Raw genomic sequence first — 21,836 nt, 5'->3', positions numbered from 1 at the left:
CGAGAGGAAGCAGCGTGGTCACCCATACAGTTGATGCAGCGAGGGGATGGAGGTGGACAAGCACTCTCATGGGCATCCTTGCCACACGTAACACATTTGGCCGGATTGAAACAGGACTGGCTGGTGTGATTGAACCGCTGACATCGATAGCAACGCGTAGGGTTTGGGACATAAGGGCGAACGGAAATTATCTCATAGCCTGCTTTGATTTTTGATGGGAGTTGAACTTTGTCAAATGTCAAGAAGACAGTGCGGGTTGGAATGATGTTCGAGTCAACCCTTTTCATAACCCGATGAACAGCTGTGACGCCCTGGTCAGACAGGTAGTGCTGAATTTCTTCGTCAGACAATCCATCGAGGGAGCGTGTATAAACGACTCCACGCGAGGAATTTAAGGTACGGTGCGGTTCCACCCGGACAGGGAAGGTGTGGAGCAGAGATGTACGCAGCAATTTTTGAGCCTGGAGGGCACTGTGTGTTTCCAACAACAGGGTGCCACTCCGTAATCTGGAACAAGACTTTACAGGACCCGCAATTGCGTCGACACCTTTCTGAATAATGAAAGGGTTGACCGTGGAAAAGTCGTGACCTTCGTCAGACCGAGAAACAACAAGGAACTGTGGCAACGATGGAAGAACCGTCTGTGGCTGAGACTCAGTGAACTTACGTTTGTGAGCAGACATAGTGGAAGGTGAGAAAACAAATTGCGGAAGAATCCCCCATGATTACCGGCGTCTCCGATGGCGCGCTCCTCCCTTGTGGGGGCCCTCACCGAGGGCACACCCGCCTTAGGTGATTGTTCACACCTCAGGTCACACCTCCCGACAAACAGACGGAGGGACCAATCGGCACTTTCGGAAGGTATCAGCTCGGGTAATCACCCCTCCCTGGGCCTGGCCGTTACCAGGGGGTACGTACGTGTCCTACCTGTCTACCCGGGGCGGGGAATTACGCGTTACCCCGTCACCGGCTACGCATGGAAGTGCGTGGGTCAGTCTTCAGACACGCACAGGGAGGAAAAAAGAGAAAGGGAAAGGAAAGAAGAGGGGGTCTCAAACGCCGCAGCGGAGAAAAGGGCAAGGAGAAGAGGGAAGGAAAAGGGAAGGAAAAGAGAAGGACAGAGGAAGGACGAGGACTTGTAAGTGTAGAAAGCAAGTAAGTTGGAAAAGTTTCGAGCGTCCGTCTCCGGACGTAGGCAGAAACCATACTCCCAGAGGGGGAGAAAGGGAAGGAAAGAGCCAGAGGTGAGGGGGGGGGGGGGGGGGGGGGCGGCGAAGATGGGGGACGGGGAGGGATGCGGAAAGGGAAGTGAAGGTATGCAGCCCGGAAAGGAAGGAGGGCCACATTAGCTCGGGGTCCCGTGCTCGCTACACACGTGTCCACAAAAGAGTTGTGGACCCCCTTGGGGGGGGGGGGGGGGGGGGGGGGGGGGGGGGGGCAGACAGTGTTGTGGGTTATCTTGCGAGAATGTCCCAGAAATTCAGCTCAAAGAGGATGAGGAAGAGATTGAAGATGTGTTTGGGGATGAGGAAATTGGTAAAGGTACCACAGTGGATCCTGAAGGTTGGACGCTGGTCTGGGGCCTGCCACAGTGTCCCAAACAACTTCAATGGAATTTAAATTTGATAAAATTTAAATCTCCAATATTTAAATTGTGTTTTTATATTAGCATGCCATTTATTTGTTCATTTGTATAGATTTTTATATTATTCATGCGTAAATACATATTAGCCCTTACTATATACTTCATTTTTATTTTAGCAACCCACTCTTACCAATTAATGGATTAAAATACACATAATGAAGAAAATTAGAAAGATACAAATAGAAAACACGAATGTGGTCATTAAAGAGTCATCTTCCCACAGGAAATTTTATTTTACTGAATAACTTTAAAAAACAACCAACCAACAAAATGGAATTACTTTAGCTTTCAAGTGTATGAGCACCTAATAGTGCCTGAAACTGGAAAAAACAGATGCTTTTGTAACATTAAATTTTATGCTCTATAACTTCGATAACCTCTTATTCTTCACTTGGACTAGCCTTTTTGTTTTACAGGTGTTTGAACAGACTTTTTAATGAAGATGGTAAAAATGAATGAAATTTGACAACTGATTGTCACCAAATGGCTGCACCAATTCTGACATTTAAGGAGGTCATTTGATGCAAAATTTATGGCTCTTTCATTTTGGTAATAGCAAGATTTTCAGTAGGATGCATAATTTCCAAGTAATAGGTGAAAACCTGGAAAGTGCCAAAATTAATTTTTTCTTTATTTATCAACAAAAAGTTATCCTGAGGGTTTTGGAGGTCGAAAACTTGCATTCGAAATACTCTCAACTGCATGCACAGGATAAAAAGTAAAATCATCTACCTCATTTTTGCAAGCAAAAAGTACCCCATTACTGGACTAAAAATCTATGGCTACTGTTTATATGAAGAGACACTATTCTCAAACAGCCCCTATCAAAATAGCAATGAGAGAATATTACATAAACAGTGCTCCCATATTCATTAACAATTTTTTAAAACATGCAATAGGAAGTGTTACTTTTGACATTTATGAATATTTGGTAATTTGAAAATGAAGAAGGTTTTTGAAACAGTTTTGGAATAATATTCCCATTAACTTACTGAGAGAACTGTTGAAATTGTTTCCAATACCAAACACAGGAATTCAGTTGTATACTGGTTCACCATTACCAAAAGCCCATCCATAACTGCAGGCAAGACTGCTTTAAGACAATTAATATTCTGAGAATTCTTCAGATGTGTGCAGAACCCGTATACTGCCCTGAAATGAAAAATTAAAGTAGTAATCAACAGAGTTTTTATTTTAAAACACTAAATAACATATGCCAAAATTAATACACAATAACTGCACACGATTAGAAGTCCACATTCAGGCCATACATACAGTTATCAAAACAATAGGCATGTCCAATTTACCAATAGTTAATATAGCAAGTGATCATCTATCATTTGCCCCTTATGCAAAATGTATGCTGGCAACAGGAGGATTGTTCTGCAGCCAGCTTCAAATGCCAGTTCTCTAAATTCTCAATACTGTTACTTGAAAAGAACATCCATCACCTTCCCTATAGAGATTCTTATTTGAGTTCCCAAAGCATCTAACACCTGCATGTTGTTTGAACCTACCAGCAACAAATCTGGCAGCCCATCTCTGAACTGCTTTGATGTCTTCCTTTAATCTGACCTGGTACAGATCCCAAACACACTAGCAGCACTCAAGAACAGGTTGCAGAATCATTCTAAATGTTGTCACCTTCACAGATGAACCACATTTTCGTAAAATTCTTATAATAAACTGAAGTTGGCCATTCGCCCTCCCTACCACAAGCCTCACATGCTCTCTCCATTTTGTATCACTTTGCAACATTACACCCAGATATTAAAATGACATCTGAATATTATGGGTTTGTTTTTCCTACTAATTCACATTAACTTCTATTTTTTTACATTTAGAGCTAGCTGCCATTTATCACACTACCTAGAAATTTTATCTAATTTGTCTTGTATCCCCCTGCAGTCACTTAGCACCACAATCTTCCTGTACAGCAGAGCATGATCAGCAAACTGCTGCAGACTGCCACTCACCCTGTTCGTCAGATCATTTTTTTTATATGGAGAACAACAGTGATTCTACCCCACTTCTCTGGGGTACTCACGATGACCATCACCATCACCACCACCACCACCACCATGATATCACCATCACCATCACCATCACCATCATGAGGAGAATGCACTGGGTTCTATTACCTGAGAAGTCTTCGAACCACTCACATATCTGGGAACCTATTCCGTATGCTTGTACATTCATTCATTAACAGTCTGCAGTGGGATACCGTGCCAAACACTTTTCAGAAATCTAGGAGTATGGAATCTGCCTGCTGCTCTTCATCCATGGTTCACAGTGGATCTTTTGAGGTAAGGGCAAGCTGTGTTTCACATGAGCAATGCTTTCTAAAACCATGCCGATTCTTGGATGTATGATTTTCGGTCTCTAGGAAATTTATTATATTCAAACTCTGAATATGCTCTAGAATTCTGCAGCTGACAGGTGTTAAGAATATTTGTCAAATTTTGCAGGTTCGTTCTTTTACCCTTCTTATATAAAGGAGTCATTGAGCCTTTATTCCAGTCACTTGGGACTTTGCACTGGGCAAGATATTCACAATAAATGCAAGCTAAGTAAGGGGCCAAAGCTGTGTGACACTCTTCGTAAAACTGAACTGAGATTCCATCCAGACCTGGAGACTTCCGTTTTCAACTCCTTCAATTGTTTCTCTACGTCAGATATGCTTCTTGTTATATTGTACATCTGGGATTGTGCGATGGTCAAATGACAATGTGTTTGTACAATTCTCCTGTGTGACCAATTATATAATACAGAATTTAGAACTTTGGCTTTCATTTTGCTATTTTCAAATGCCACACCAGACACTTCAACGAGTGACTGGATGGAAGCCTTAGACCCACTTAGCAATTTTACAGAAGACCAGAATTTTCTCAGGTTCTTGGCCCGATCTTTTGCTACAGTATGACTGTGGTGGTAGTTGTATGCTTTTTGCACATAGATCTTTTCACAGATGCACAAATCTCTACCAACCTTTGCCTGTCTTCATTTGCATGTTCTTTTGTGAATCAATCGTACAAGAACCTTTGCTTCCTCAGCATTTTCTGAAACTATATGCTAAGCCACATGCTAGGTTAGAGGGTCTCGGAAAACATAAAAAGGTCTTCAGTCTCAAAGAATGCAGGTTGAACACAGGAAGAACATAGATCCAGGAGCCATCGGTGTAACAGTTGTAAACTGTCGTCGCTGTGTTGAGAAAGTAACAGAGCTTCAAATACTAATAGAAAGCACCAATTCTCAAATTGCTATAGGTACTGAAGGCTGGCTAAAGCCGGAGATAACTTCAGCCAAAATTTTTGCAAAGAATCACACTGTGTTCAGGAAGGATACACTAAACACAGTTGGTCATGGCATGTTTGTTGCTATTAGAAGAAGTTTATCTTTTAACAAAACTGAAGTAGATAGTTCTCGCAAGTTAGTACGGGCCGAGGTCATTCTTGGCAAACAGAATAAAATAATAATTGGATCCTCCTGCCGAGCTCCCAAATCAGGATGATACAACTGGTGAAAGGTTCAATGAAAACCAGAGTTTAATTTCAAACACATACCCCAACTCATACAATTATAATTAGTGGTCACTTTCAATTTACCCTTGATATATTGGTGAAAATACATGTTTAAATCTGGAGGTACACACAAGACAACATCCAAAATTGTTCTACACACAGTCTCTGGAAATTATTTCAAGCAGTTAGTTCATGAGCCCACGTGAATAGTAAACGGTTGTGAAAATACACTTGACCTCTTAGAAACAAATAATTCTGAGGGGCAAAAAAAAAAAAAAAAAAAAGAAGGCCGATAACTTCCTGAGAGACACTCTCCACTTGTTCCAAATTAACAATGTAAGTGTTGCCCAGATGTGGCTTGAATGCAAAGAAATAGTATCAACAGCAATTGAGAGATTTATACCAAATAAATTAAATGACAGAGCTGATCCCCTTGGTACACAAAATGTGTCAGAACACTAGCAGAAACGAAAAAAGCATGTCAAATTTAAATGACTGCAAAATCTCCAAAACTGGTGCTCTTTCACACAAGCTTGAAATTCAGTACGGACATCAATGTCAGATACTTATAATAGCTTCCACAACGAAACTTTTTGAAACCTGGCAGAAAATACAAAGAGATTCTTATCATATGTAAAATATGACAACGGCAAGACCCAATCAATGCCTTCTCTACACAATAGCAATGGAAATAATATCGATGACAGTGCTGCTAAAGCACAGTTACTAAACACAGCTTTCCAAAATTCCTTCACCACAAAAGATAAAGTAAATATTCTAGAATTAGAACCAAGAACAGCTGACAACATGAGTAACTTAGAAGCAGATAGCCTCTGAGTAATGAAGCAACTTTAATCACTTAATGAAAGCAAGTCTTCTAGTCCAGACTATATACCAATTAGGTTCCTTTCAGTGTACACTGATGGAATAGTTCCATACTCATCATATACAATTGCTCACTAGACAAAAGATCCGTACCCAAAGACTGAAAGTTGCACACATTACACCAATATTCAAGAAAGACAGTATGAGTAAGCCACTACATTACAGGCCCACATAATTAATGTCGATATGCAGCAGGATTTTGGAACATGTATTGTGTTCGAACATGATAAATTACCTTGAAGAGAACCATCAACTGACACACGGTCAACAAGTCACATGAAATGTTGGGTGCTACTGACATGGGATTTCAAATTAATTCCATCTTTCTAGATTTCCAGAGAGAGACTGTACCACGCAAGTACCTTGTATTGAAACTGTGGGCTTATAAACTGAAGTGCCAAAGAAACTGGTACACCTGCCTAATACCATGTAGGTCCCCCACGAGCACACACAAGAGCCGCAACACGACATGGCATGAACTCTACTAATGCCTGCAGTAGCGCTGGAGGGGACTGACACCACGAATCCTGCAAGGCTGTCAATAAATGCGTAAGAGTATGATGGCATGGAGATCTTTTCTGAACAGCGCACTGCAAGGCATCCAAGATATGCTCAATAAGGTTCATGTCTGGGGAGTTTAGTGGCCAGAAGAGTGTTCCTGGAGTTACTCTGAAGCAATTCAGGATGTGTGGGGTGTCTGTCCTGCTGGAATTGCCCAAGTCCACTGAAATGAACAATGGACATGAATGGATGCAGGTGGTCACACAGGTCCATTATGTACATGTCACCTGTCATAGTCTGATCTAGATTTATCGGGGATCCCATATCACTCCAACTGCACATGCCCCACACCATTACAGAGCATCTACCAGCTTGAAGTAACTTGTTTCCAGTCATCAACAGTTCAATGTCAGTGTTGACGGGCCCAGGTGAGGTGTCAAGCTTTATGTCGTGCAGTCCTCAAGGGTACACGAGTGGGCCTTCATCTCCGAAAGCCATGAAATGCTTGTGTGGGTAAATCCCCCACTTCACTGCTACCTCGTAGATACCGTGTCCCATCACTCATGCACTGACTGTACCATCACATTTAAACTCACTCAAATCTTGATAACCTGTAATTGTAACAGCAGAAACATAACAACTGTACCGGACACTTGTTTTATGTAGGTGTTGCTGACCGCAGCACTGTGTTCTGCCTGTTTACATAGCTATGTATTTGAATATTCTTGACTATACCAGTTTCTTTGGCATTTCAGTGTATAATAATATCTCAGTCATGTGACTGGATTTGTCATTTCCTCTCAGAGGTGTCACAGTTCGTAATAATTGACGGGCAGTCATCAAGTAGAACAGAAGTGGCGTCTGGCATTCCCCAAGGTGGTGTTTTAGGCCCTCTGTTGTTCCATATCTATACGAACAATTTAAGAGACACACTGAGCAGTTGTCTTAGGTTGGTTGCAGATGATGTTATTTATCGTCTACTAAAGTCATAAGAAGATCAAAATTAAAAGATCATTGAGAAAACATACAGTAAAATCCCACTTTTACACTTTTCAAGTGACTTTAAGAAAATGCTGTATGATGAAGGAAAATGTAAAATGTGGGAAATTATGTTTTAAGCTGTAGAAGTTACATATAGGATACCCCCTTGCACTTAACGTATGTTGTGTACATAACAGGCATCAAAAGACTTTTCGGGGACTTTATTACCTACTAAAGGTTTATTATCTAATAAAAATGGCTGATGTAAATGGAACTGGTAACTGTCTGGGAAGTAGAAACATTTGATCCAATTTCATATGTCATAATCTATGGTTTTGAAAGTCCACAGCTGTCGTTCATTATTTAAATAATGAAATACAGCACTAGTTACATTTTTTTCATGCTTAGCACGACACACTTTTAGAATTTCTTTTTCTTGCTGTCACGTGCAAATACATACTTTGTGTGGTGTCTGAATATGTGTTATTCTGCATCTCTTCCACTGTAGTCGTATTTTTGAGATTATTAGGTACTGTGCCTCATCAGTTGTGTAGGAACATTTAAGGCAACTTTATTTATAAACAATATTTTTAGCAAGCTGGTAGCGTCATAAATATAATTAATTTACAATCCACTTCTACACCTCTTTCTAATGCTGAGGACTTTTAATACGACAGTGTAATGCACCTGCCCTCTTTAAATTTCTGAGGGAGAGCAAGTTTAACAACCAATTTTGGGGTAGTCAGAAGGTAACAACAAACACAACATACAGTATAAGCGTAGGCTTCCGTGGCAATTGTCTTCTTCAATAAAATTCTTCAGGGTATCAGACCGCATAGTCATAATTTAAAATGCGCCAACGTTTCGGCCAGCGTTGCAGCTAGCCTTCATCAGAGCCTTACGTTAACTGCTAAATGAACACACTTGGTTCCTTAAATAGCTGCACGAGGAAACCGTGTCGTTACTTGATTGGCTGTAAAAGGAGGAGGAGGAGGAGGAGGAGGGGGGGGGGGGGTGAAAGGTATGCTTTATTGGTGTTTCCTTTATTATTTGTCATTGGCTGAAATAGCTGTTTTCTATTGGTCTTTATATTAATCAACCCCATTGGAGGAGACGGACGAATAGCGAACAGGTGATGGCTGTGACGTCACACTGTTTCCATGCTGTCCAGAAGCCGGCTGCAGTGTGCCATTGCTTTGTGTGCTCGCGACCACTACTGCGGCTCTCCGCGTGTCTGCATGGGCCGCCACGGCTCTGCCGCCGCTCCGTAGCCCTGCTATTGCAGGCAGCCAAGACCTCGGAAGCTTGTACCCATCCTCTCAATTCATGTTGGCGGGTCTTTTGGCTATTTCTATCGCCTCTCTAATCTTTCTTTTGAAAGTGCGTGTGGATTAGTCTACATAGGTGAGACGGGACGTCCGATTAGCACAAGGCTCTCGGAACATGAAAGATATATCCGCCTGAAACAACACACTAAGTCAGCAGTGGCGGAACACCGAGACGAGTGCAGGAAACCAATATTTTTTCAAGAAGCCAGCGTCCTGGCGAAACAGCCTCTCACTTTCAAAAGAAAGATTAGAGAGGCGATAGAAATAGCCAAAAGACTCGCCAACATGAATAGAGAGGACGGGTACAGGCAGATGATGCAGTAATTTACCGTCTAGTAAAATCAGACAATCAATTCCAATTACAAAATGATCTAGAGAGAATTTGTGTATGATGCGAAAAGTGGCAATTAGCACTAAACAAAAGTGCGAGGTCATCCACATGAGTACTAAAAGAAATCCAATAAATTTTGGATATACAATAAATCACACAAATCTAAGAGCTGTCAATTTGACTAAATACCAAGGAATTACAATTATGAGCAACTTAAGTTGGATAGACCACATATATAATATTGTGGGGAAGGTGAAACAAAGACTGCGCTTTGTTGGCAGAACACTTACAAGATGTGACAAACCCATTAAAGAGACAGCCTACATTACACTTGTCCGTCCTCTGCTGGAATATTGCTGCATGGTATGGGATCCTTACCAGGTAGGATTGACAGAGGACATCAAAAAGGTGCAAAGAAGGGCAGCTTGTTTTGTGTTATCGCACAATAGGGGTGAGAGTGTCACTGATATGATATGCGAGTTGGGGTGGTAGTCACTGAAATAAAGGTCTTTTCTTTGTGGCAAGATCTATTTACGAAATTTCAATCACCAACTTTCTCTGCCGAACGCGTAAATATTTTGTTGACACCCACCTACGTAGGGAGAAATGATCATAAGAGAAATCGGAGCGCGAACAGGAAGATTTAGGTGTTCCTTTTTCCCACGCGCCATTTGAGAGTGGAACGGTGGAGTAGTAGTATGAAAATGGTTCAATGAACCCTCTGCCAGGCACTCACGTGTGAATTGCAGAGTAACCATGTACATGTAGATCTGCTGTACTAACGGATGAGCAGTGTACAGCGCACAGATACTTTGGAGGGCGCTGACAGAGTCTGAGCAGATCACATAACTGGGAAGACTGTGTCACCGGATGTACTCCATGGCCTAATACAAGGCGAAAAGCTCGGCTGTAAATACTGAGGAGTGGGCCAGGAGCCGATATCAAAAGACACAGGTGCCAATGACGAATGTACACCCGACTCCACTGTCAGTCCGAGAGCCATCAGTGTATACAAAGGTACTATCAGGTAAGGAATGCTGTTCAACACGGCAGCCGTGAATGTAAGCAAAGCCAATGCGACCATCAAGCCGTCTGTGTAAACAACTTCGGAGCCCCGGAACACATCAACAATCGAGAGGAAGTGACAGCAAAGAGCTGGTGGGTTAACAGAGTCCTTAGGGTCATGTGAAAGGTCCAGGCAAAGCAACGGACAAGGCGTACACCATTGAGGCGTATGTGAACGGACTGCAAGTAGAGGTGGCAAAAGGAAGGACTCCAGTTCAGAGACAATGGCCCGCACACGAACTGCAATCGTTAGCCCTGACCTGGGCCGCTGATGTGGGAAATGGACTGCCGCAGGTGGGAAAAGGAGACTGTAATTCGAATGCGTCCTGCATAACTGGCGAGCAGTTGTGCACATCTGACCTGCAATGGAGGGACCCCAGCCTCCACAAGTACACTAGTCACTGGACTCATCCTCAAAGCTCCTGTCTCTAGTCTAACCCCGCAGTGGTGCACAGGGTCGAGTAAATGCAACACAGAGCACTGCCCAATCATAAACCACACTCCCATAGTCAATTTGGGATTGGACAAGGGCTCTGTAGAGCTGCAGCAGAACAGAGCAATCTGCACCCCAATTGGTGTTGCCCAGGCAACAGAGGGCATTGAGGTGCTGCCAGCACTTCTGCTTAAGCTGATGAAGATGAGGAAGCCAAGTCAATTGAGCATCGAAAACCAATCCTAAGAATCAATATGTCTCCACTACAGTGAGTGGATTGTCACGAAAAAGTTATGGGTCCGGATGAATGGTATGATGCCAACAGAAGTGGATGACACATGACTTTGCAGCTGAAGATTGGAAGCCATGTGCTAGAGCCCATGACTGCACCTTGTGGATGGCTTACTGTAGGCGATGCTCAGCAACACCAGTACTGGAGCAGCAGTATGAAATTAAGAAGTCGTCCACATATAGAGAAGGTGAGACAGAGGGCATGACAGCTGCTGCTAGACCGTTAATGGCCACTAAAAATAGAGACACACTCAGTACAAAGCTCTACAGGACTCCATTCTCATGGATATGGATGGAACTATGGAAGGCATCGCCTCTGACACGGAGAGTCCGGAGCAACAGGAAGTTTTGGATTTTAATCAGGAGCGGTCTTCAGAGACCCCACATATACAATGTGGCAAGGATATGATGTCACATGGTGTTTTTTTTTGTTTTGGTTTTAGGGCACAAAACTTCTATGGTCATTCGCGCCCGGTCTGTGACTTAGGAAACAGTAAACAACCGAAACTGAAAACCAGCAGCAATGGGAACGAAAGTCATAAAATTGGAGAAACTAAAAGCAGACAGAAGGCTTAAAAATCCACTACAGAAAGGGGTTGGTTGTCCCCCCAAAAAAAAAAAAAGCTTCAAATGACTGACGTCATTTCACTGGCACTAATAAACTTGAGAACGCGGTCGGCTGAGCGCGTGTCATCTGCTAAAATCGACGATATATCAGGCGATAGCTGTAGACGGGAGCGTAACGGATTAAAATAGGGGCACTCAATTAAAACGTGTCTTACCATCCACAGCTGAGAGCAGTGGGGACAGAGTGGGGGAGGATCGCCGCTTAAAAGATGTCGATGGCTAAAAAGACAGTGCCCTATCCGGAGTCTAGTTAAAATTACCTCCTCCCGACGACGCGTTCGGGAGGAAGAGGTCCAAGCACAAGGAAGAGCTTTTAGGTCCTGCAATTTCTTATGGCTAAGTGTCGACCAATGCGTGTGCCATAAAAGAACAACATGTCGACATAGAACGCTCCGTAGATCGGCGAAGGGAAGCGATTGAATAGCTGGCCGAGGAAGAGAGACTGCAGCCTTGGCTGCAATATCGGCTGCCTCATTTCCACAGATGCCAACGTGTCCCGGGAGCCAGAGGAACGCCACCGAGACGCCCCCCAGGTGGAGCAAGTGCAGACAGTCCTGAACCCGGTGGACCAGAGGGTGCACAGGATAAAGAGCTTGGAGACTGAGGAGAGAGCTGAGAGAATCTGAGCAGATAACGTATTGTATCCGCTGATGGCGGCGGATGTAGTGGACAGCCTGGAGAACAGCGTAAAGCTCCGCAGTATAAATCGAACACTGGTCGGGAAGCCGAAAGTGATTTGGGGTGTCGCCAACAATATAGGCACTCCATACACCTAACGATGTTTTCGAGCCGTCGGTGTAAATAAATGTGGCATCCGTTATTTGTGCACATAGACAAGCAAATGCCCGACGAACAAGTGAAAGGGTACCATCCTTGGGAAATCGACAAAGGTCACGGAGCAGGCACATCCGGGGACGGAGCCAAGGCGGTGCTGTACCCCAAGTTGTCAAGAAGGTTTTAGGAAAGCGGAAGGAAAGAGAATGGAGCAGTTGACGGAAGCGGACTCCCGGGGGTAGTAGGGAGGAGGAGTGGCCTGCATACCCGACATCAAAGGAGGTGTCGAAAAAAGGTCATGGGCTGGATTAGCAGGCATGGAAGACAGATGGCTAGCATAACGACTCAGAAGGACTGCTCGCCGATTGGACAGCGGAGGTTCAGCAGTCTCAGCATAAAGGCTTTCCACAGGGCTGGTGTAAAAAGCTCCAGACACTAAACGTAATCCACGGTGGTGGATAGAGTCGAGACGCTGAAGAATAGACGGCCGAGCAGAGGAGTAGACTATGCTTCCATAGTCCAATTTCGAGTGCACTAAGGCGCGATAGAGGCGGAGAAGGACTACTCTGTCCACTCCCCAGGAGATACCATTCACGACACGGAGGATGTTGAGGGATCACAGACAGCGAGCCGAAAGATAGGAAACGTGGGAGGACCAGCACAGTTTTCTGTCAAACATAAGACCCAAGAATTTAGCGACGTCCAAAAACGGAAGGTTGACAGGACCTAGATGTAAGGAGGGCGGAAGAAACTCCTTACGTCGCCAAAAATTAACACTGGGAGAAAAACGGAAGCCGGTTTCGATGCTCCAAGAGTGGAGGCGATCGAGACATCCTTGAAGACGTTGTTCAAGAAGGCTGGTCCGTTGAGGGCTGTAGTAGATCGCAAAATCGTCCACAAAGAGGGAGCCCGAGACATCAGGAAGGAGACAATCCATTATTGGATTGATGGCAATGGCAAACAGTACAACACTCAGCACTGAGCCCTGGGGTACCCCATTTTCTTGGGAGAAAGTACGGGAGAGAGTAGTGTTCACCCGCACCCTAAACGTGCGCTCTGCCATAAATTCGCGAAGAAAAAGGGGCAGCCGACGTCGAAAGCCCCAAGAGAACAGTGTGCGGAGGATGCCTGTCCTCCAACAGGTATCGTATGCTCTCTCCAGATCAAAAAATATTGCTACTGTTTGGCGTTTCCGGAGAAAATTGTTCATGATATAAGTGGAGAGAGCAACAAGATGGTCAACTGCAGAACGATGCTTTCGGAATCCGCATTGGGCAGGTGTTAAAAGACTGCGGGATTCCAGCCACCATGGTAAACGGTAATTCACCATACGCTCCAAAACCTTACAGACACTACTCGTGAGAGAAATGGGGCGATAGCTAGAGGGGAGATGTTTGTCCTTTCCAGGTTTCGGAACAGGAACGACGATAGCTTCCCGCCATCGTCTGGGAAAAGTACTGTCGGTCCAAATTCGATTATAAAGGCGAAGGAGGTAACGCAGACTATGGGTTGATAAATGCAGCAACATTTGGACATGGATACCATCCGGTCCTGGGCCGGAGGAGCGAGAAGAAGAGAGTGCATGTTGGAGTTCCCGCAAGGAGAAAACAGTATTGTAGCTTTCGCGATTTTGAGAGGAGAAAGCAAGAGGTCGCACTTCCGCTGCACGTTTCTTTGGGAGAAACGCTGACGTGTAATTTGAAGAGCTCGAAATCTCAGCAAAGTGCTGACCCAATGAGTTAGAAATTGCGACTGGGTCCACTAATGTATCCTGCGCGACAGTGAGCCCAGAGACCGGGGAGAAACTAGGCGCGCCTGAGAACCGTCGAAGCTGACTCCAAACTTCCGAGGAGGGAGTGAAGGTGTTAAATGAGCTAATAAAGAATTGCCAGCTTGCCTTCTTGCTATCGCGGATGACACGACGGCATCGCGCTCGGAACTGCTTATAGCGGATACAGTTGGCCAAAGTAGGATGGTGGCGGAAAATGCGGAGAGCACGTAGCCGCTCACGTATTGCATCACGGCATGCCTCGTTCCACCAAGGAACTGGGGGGCGCCGGGGCAATTCGGAGGTGCGTGGTATTTAATGTTCCGCAGCTGTAAGAATAATGTCTGTAATATGTGTGACCTCATCGTCGACGCTGGTTAAGTGACGGTCATCGAATGTCGCTAGAGACGAAAAAAGTGTCCAATCGGCTTGGGCAAACTTCCAGCGTCGCGGGCACATGTAGGGCAGTTGAGGCTGCAGTCTAAGGACACATGGAAAGTGGTCACTCTAGTGTGTATCATCAAGGGCGAACCGTTCGAAGCGCCGAGCTAGCGGAACAGTACCGACCGCAAGGTCCAAATGAGATAAATTTGTCGTGGAGGCTGACAAAAATGTAGGGATCCCAGTGTTGAGGCAAACTAGATCTGCTTGGTGGAAGACGTCTAGCAATAGTGAGCCACGTGGACAAGGATGTGGAGATCCCCAAAGCGGGTGGTGGGCATTGAAGTCCCCAACCAGCAAATATGGGGGTTGGAAGCTGACCAAGGAGATGAAGGAGATCAGCTCGTGCCATTGGTGTGGACGATGGAATGTATACAGTACAAAGAGAGAACGTGTATCCGGAAAGGGAAAGACGGACGGCGACAGCTTGGAAGGAAGTGTTAAATGGATTGGGTGATAATGGAGAGTTTCATGGAGAAGAATCATGAGTCCTCCGATGTGCTGGAGTGCCTTCAACAGAGGGGAGATCATATCAGATGGACTGAAAATGAGGGAGAACAAAGCAGTCATGGGGACGCAGCTTTGTTTCCTGAAGACGACCGGCGAGTAGGATCGTATGAGGACCGACAATTCATCCCGATTGGCTCGAATACCGAGGATATTCCAATGGATAATGGACATACGGTGAACGGAAAATGGAGGAATGTGACCAAGGTTGCTGTCAACTCAACGACTGCTCTGAGCTTGCGACCGACAGCATGGAATGGCATTCAGCCGAAGGCAGAAGATCCTGATCCATAGGTTGGGCAGGAGGTGCTCCTGACCAACCTATGGATCAGGATCTTCTGCCTTCGGTCGATCGGCCGCCAGCAGTGCGCCTTGGCGACACAGAAGATGGCCGGGGCAATTGCCGCCAGGTGGTGCTGTAGATGGGACACGCCTTGGAGAAGGAGAGGAACTGGGTTTCTTTGTAGCCTTCTTGGAAGTATGATGTTTAGAGGAAGGAGGAACCGATGGTTGGGAAGTTGCCGTACGTAAAAACTCTTCACGAGTATGCTCTTTTTTCGAAGTCTTGGTGTCTGACTTTTGGGCTCGAGATTTAGCAGAACCCGACGAAGGGTGAGCCAGGGAGTGGGCAGGCGAAAGTGGTGAGGTTGAACGGGCGATCTTTGCGCTGGCCGATCTGACGACCGTGGCACTAAAGGTGAGGTCGCAAGTCTGCGTGGCCACCTCCTTTGTTGGCCGAGGAGAAGCAAGGACAGTGCTGTATTTTCCTTTCTGAGGCACAGTGGGCTGTCGACTGGCGAATAATTTTCGAGCAGCAAAGGTCGACACCTTTTCCTTTATTCTAATTTCCTGGATGAGCATTTCGTCCTTAAAAACGGGACAATCTCGAGAGGAAGGAGCATGGTCACCCATGCAGTTGATGCAGCGAGGGGATGGAGGTGGACAAGCACCCTCATGGGCATCCTTGCCACATGTAACACATTTGGCCGGATTGGAACAGGACTGGCTGGTGTGATTGAACCGCTGATACCGATAGCAACGCGTAGGGTTTGGGACGTAAGGGCGAACGGAAATTATCTCGTAGCCCGCTTTGATTTTCGATGGGAGCTGAACTTTGTCAAATGTCAAGAAGACAGTGCATGTTGGCATGATGTTCGTGTCAACCCTTTTCATAACCCTACGAACAGCCGTTACGCCCTGGTCAGACAGGTAGTGCTGAATTTCTTCGTCAGACAATCCATCGAGGGAGCGTGTATGAACGACTCCACGCGAGGAATTTAAAGCACGGTGCGGTTCCACCCGGACAGGGAAGGTGTGTAGTAGTGAGGTACACAGCAATTTTTGTGCCTGGAGGGCACTGACTGTTTCTAACAACAGGGTGCCATTCCGTAATCTGGAACAAGACTTTACAGGACCCGCAATTGCGTCGACACCTTTCTGAATAATGAAAGGGTTGACCGTGGAAAAGTCGTGACCTTCGTCAGACCGAGAAACAACAAGGAACTGTGGCAACGATGGAAGAACCATCTGTGGCTGAGACTCAGTGAACTTACGTTTGTGAGCAGACATAGTGGAAGGTGAGGAAACCATTACGGACGAATCCCCCACTATTACCGGCGTCTCCGATGGCGCGCTCCTCCCTTGTGGGGGGCCTCTCTGAGGGCACTCCCGCCTTAGGTGATTGTTCACACCTAAGGTCACACCTCCCGACAAACGGACGGAGGGACCAATCGGCACTTTCGAAAGGTATCAGCTTGGGTAATCACCCCTCAATGGGCCTGGCCGTTACCAGGGGGTACGTACGTGTCCTACCTGTCTACCCGGGGCGGGGAATTACGCGTTACCCCGTCACCGGCTACGTGTGGAAGTGCGTGGGTCGGCCTTCAGACACGCACAGGCAGGAAGAAAGAGAAAGGAAAGAAGAGGGGTCTCAAACGCCGCAGCGGAGAAAAGGGTAGAGAGAAGAGGTAAGGAAAAGAGAAGGATGAAGACATACAAACAAGGAAGGCGAAGAATGCGGTACATTTACAAGCGTCCGTCTCCGGACGTAGGCACAAACCATACTCCCAGAGGGGGAGAAAGGGAAGGAAAGAGCCAGTGGTGAGGGGGGGGGGGGGGGGTGAAGATGGGGGATGGGGAAGGATGCAGGAAGGGAAAGTATGCAGCCCGGAAAGGAAGGAAGGCCACATTAGCTCGGGGTCCCGTGCTCGCTACGCACATATCCACAAAAAAGTTGTGGATCCCCTGGGGGGTGTCACATGGTTGTGTCATATGCTTTATGTAAGTAAAAAAAGACGGTAACCACGTGTTGCTGCCTGTAAAATGCTGCTCGGATGGCAGACTCAAGTGACAAGATTATCAGTGGTGAGCGACCCTGGCAGAAGCCGCCCTAACATGGAGCCAGTAGGCCATGTGACTCCAACACCCAACCCAACTGCCGACATACCATACATTCCAGCAGCTTTCAAAGAATGTTGGTAAGGCTGATGGGTCGATAGATATCTACATGAAGTGGGGTTTATCAGGTCTGAGCACCGGAAAGATGGTGCTCTCCCGCCACTGCGATGCAAAGATGCAATCATGCCAGAGTTGGTTAAAGATGAGAAGATGTCGCTTGTAGTCAGATGAGAGATGTTTAATCATCTGGCTGTGGATCTGATCAGGCCCAGGAGCTGTATCGGGGCAATGTGCAAGGGCACTGAGGAGCTCCCATTCTGTAAATGGGGCATTATAGGATTCACTGTGGCGTGTAGTGAATGAGAGGACATTCCCTTCCAGCCGCCGTTTGAGAGTGCCAAAGGCTGGGGGTTAATTCTCCAACGCAGAGGCTCGAGCAAAGTGCTCAGCTAAGTGCTCGGCAATTGCGTTTCCGTCGGTAGATAACACGCCATTTATGTTAACACCGGGAACACCTTTTGGGGTCTGGTACCTGAAAAGACGTTTGATCTTTGTCCAGACTTGGGAAGGTGACATATGGCAGCCAATGGTAGAGATGTATCTCTACCAACACTCCTGCTTCTGTCAATTGATAAGTTGACAAACACTGGCATGGAGCCATTTAAAGGCTATTACATGCTCTAGGGAAGGGTACCACTTGTGTCGCTGCAGAGCTAGCTGATGCTCTAATTGCCTCAGCAACTTCGGCGACCAGCAAGGGACTTCCTTACGCCTTGGGCACCCTAAAGAGCGAGGGAACGTGATTCCTGCTGCAGAAACAATTGTAGTCACCTGATCAACCACCACATTGATGTTACCGTGTGCGGGAGATTCAACAGTGACTGCAGAGGTCGAAGTTTCCCAGTCCGACTTGTTTAAAGCCCATATGAGCAGGCGTCCATTGGCCCAATGCCGGGGCAGTGACCAGAAGATGGGAAAGTGGTCACTACCCCACAGGTCGTCATGTGCTCTCCAGTGGATAGATGGGAGAAGTCCTGGGCTGCAAACTGATAACTCAATGGCCGAGCAACTACCACGAGCCACACAGAGATGTGTCACAGCCCCGGGTATGTAACAGGCAGAGGTCGAATTGAGACAGTAAAGTTTCGACATCTCTGCCTCGGCCAGTAAGCATGGTACCAATTCACAAGGGACTATGGGCATTAAAATCTCCCAGAAGCAGGAAAGGTTTAGGGAGTTGATCAATCAGTGCAGCTACTACATTCAGGGGTACTGCACCCTCTGAAGGAAGATATACATGGCAGACAGTTATTTCCTGGGTCTTCCTTATTCTGAGAGCCACACCTTTGAGCAGGGTTTGAAGTGGCACAGGTTCACTACAGACTGAACTTAGAACATAAACGCAAACTCCACCTGACACTTTATTATAGTCGCTACGGTTCCTAATATCCTTTGTAACCGCATAGGGCAGGTGTCCGCATTGCCGGGAACCTAGTTTCCTGGAGGGCAATGCAGACAGCAGGTGTAAAGCTTGACAGTTGCTGTAGCTCAGCCAGGTAGTGGAAAAAACCACTGCAATTCCACTGGAGGATGACGTCATCCTGAGACTGGGAAGGCATGGAACATACAATGAGGCAGTTCACACCTCAGGGTCACCTGCTGCTCCCAACTTATTGCCTGAGCAGGCTATATCCATTGTGTCCGAGGGTCTGGCAAGATCTAGGTCCTGAACAGATACCAGAATTTCCACCCCATCCTCAGACGCAGAGCTTGTAGGTTGCAGTGGTGTGTGCCACCACAACTTCTTTGGTCTTAGCAGTCTTCTCTCTCTCTCTCTCTCTCTCTCTCTCTCTCTCTCTCTCTCTCTCTCTCCCCTCCTTGGGTTTCCCTGACTGGGAGGACTTCACTGGCTCAGCCTCCAGGACTGAGGATGAGTGTGAAGCCCTACAACCAGCTGCTTTTGAGTTCTTCAGCCACTGGCGGGTGTCATCTTTCCCACTAGCAAAAACCTGGGCAGAGAGTGACCCAAGGGACCCCTTCCTAGCGAGAGAAGCTGAAGACGACTTACGCTTATCCGTCTAAGAAGTGGGGGACGGACGTCCCCGAGGGTTGGGGGCAGAGGGGGGGTAAGGGGGGGGGGGTGTTGCTCCCGAAGTAGGTGGTGGGAGAGAAATGCCCGCCCCCTCCCCCCTCCATCAAGGGGGCAGGTGTAGTCTTCTGGCTCTGAGAGGTGACGGGTTGGCAGAGCTGATGGTGCCAGAACTGTTGTAGTGGCAGCGTAATAAAATGTCCTATGTACTTGATGTATGGGTTCAAATTTTCTCTTAGCCTCAGTGTAGGTCACTCAGTTCAGGGTCTTTTACTACATGATTTTCTTTTCTTTCTGGAGAATCCGGCAGCCTGGCAAGCAAGGTGAATGGTGGTCTCCGCAGCTGACACAGATGAGAGGGGGGCACATGGAGTATTGGGATGTGATGGGTGTCCACAATCTTGACTTGTGATGCTGGAAGTACAGCAGGAAGACTTCCAGTACTTAAAGCACCGCATCGGGGAAGGGATATAGGACTTGACGTCACAGTGGTAGACCATCAACTTTACCTTCTCAGTTAATGTATCACCCTCTAAAAGTCAAGATGAAGGAACCAGTGGCGACATGATTATCCATCGGAACCCGGTGGACACAGCAGACGAAATGTACACCTCGCCACTCTAAATTGTCGCTCAGCTCATTGTCAGACTGCAAAAGAAGTTCCCTGAGAAATATGATACCCTGGACCACATTTTAGCTCTTCTGGGCCGTGATGGTTACAGACATCCCCCGGCTTGTTGCAAGCGAGTCATGTCCGTGACTGGGCAGAGGATGCTGTTTTGATCAAGACTGACCCAGATCTCATTTTGGACAAGCCTTCCACCTCCCCAAACTTGTCCTCTAAATGCTCAACAAAAAACTGATGTTTCATCGTCATGATGTACCTACAGGGTACATGGTGGCACCACCACAACGGACTGGCTATCACGCTGGATATCAGATGCAAAAAAATCCATGGTCATTATCGACACATATAGCGACACTGCATAGTGCATGGTGGAAAACTCACCCAGAAAGGTGTCCTTGCACATGAGATGGAGAACGGGCAGGACTGGAATGCGATGATGAGAAAGTGGACTAAAGATCTCTATGCACGATGGACACGATGCACCATGTAAGGCGTCCTTCCCAGTTGGCTTGCTCCTCAGGAAAATTTTGAAAAATGGAGGTCAAACCCTACAGAGGACCATCATATAAAGGTCGTGACGTGTGAAATTCCTTTTGGTAGCCTCTTACGTCAGGCAGCAATACCTCGGGCCTATTCTGACCCCTGGACTCTCAGTGGGGGTGAATCCCGGTCTCAAGTTTTTATAGCACGACTCTTCCAATCTATGCCTGGCATGTTGAAGTCACCCCCTATTAAAACAGCATGACCAGGAAAATTATTAATGATGATCTGTAAGTTCTCTCTCAAGCAACTATATAGGCCAACAATACAGCTGAAGAGGAAACATTATCTCTTCTGCAAACATCAGAAGTAATAAAACAGTTCCCAACCCAGAATAAATCAATTCCACTATTGCTGCTACAAATAGCAAGGATCTTCAACACACACTTTTGAAGCAAAAGCTGCATTTACAAAAATATTCATGCATTGGAAGTAGAGTGAATTGTGATAAGTACAAATCACTAGACCCCGATGCAAAACTGTTGTGTCAAGGAAAGTGCCTATTGTAATAAGAACAGACAACAGAAATATACACTTTTGATTTCAGCAATATAAGCTGAAGATTTGAAAGTATTTCTTTATGATGAAATGGTAGCTTACAGCACTGAATCAGTGAGATTCAGCTGTTTCTTCTTCTTCTTCTTCTTCTTCTTCTTCTTCTTCTTCTTCCACACACACATTTATTTCATGATTATGTCTCAATTTACTAATGCTTGGAATGCAAAAATTATATTTCCGTTGTTAAGCAGAAAAGTAATTGAAACCAATGTTACAGCTAATGCAGCTTCCAGCTTTTTACAGACAGCAGCCAATTCTCTGTGTCCACTCACAATAAGCAGTCCCTAGCCATATACTGTGTAAGAATTGATATAAGACTTAGGAAAAAAAAAAAAAAAAAGCAGCCACAAGTAACTTAGGATGTACTAACAAAGCCCTGCAAAGAGAAAATAACTCTACTTGGCTCTTGAGTAATTTAGTAGACACTCATCTTAACAGTTAAATACACAGGTATAGTTTACTTTTCACCACATCATGCACTCTATGACCAGAGGTTGGCAGTAACAAGGGACTGTCTCGCCAA

At 46.0% G+C, this 21,836-nt stretch overlaps 1 protein-coding gene across 2 annotated transcripts in view; it reads right to left on the bottom strand.

Moving 5' to 3' along the window:
* Positions 1-21,836, bottom strand: part of LOC124554994 (importin-9) — a 169,903-nt gene that overhangs the window by 49,890 nt on the left and 98,177 nt on the right. For both annotated transcript variants that reach the window (XM_047128735.1, XM_047128734.1), the window contains exon 11: positions 2,638-2,797. In XM_047128735.1, coding sequence (XP_046984691.1) covers positions 2,638-2,797 — 160 coding nt within the window. The remainder of the gene's footprint in view (positions 1-2,637; positions 2,798-21,836) is intronic.

Source organism: Schistocerca americana, chromosome X (assembly GCF_021461395.2).
Source record: "Schistocerca americana isolate TAMUIC-IGC-003095 chromosome X, iqSchAmer2.1, whole genome shotgun sequence".
NCBI classification, from domain to species: Eukaryota; Metazoa; Arthropoda; class Insecta; order Orthoptera; family Acrididae; genus Schistocerca; species Schistocerca americana.
This window is presented reverse-complemented; position numbering and strand designations above follow the sequence as displayed.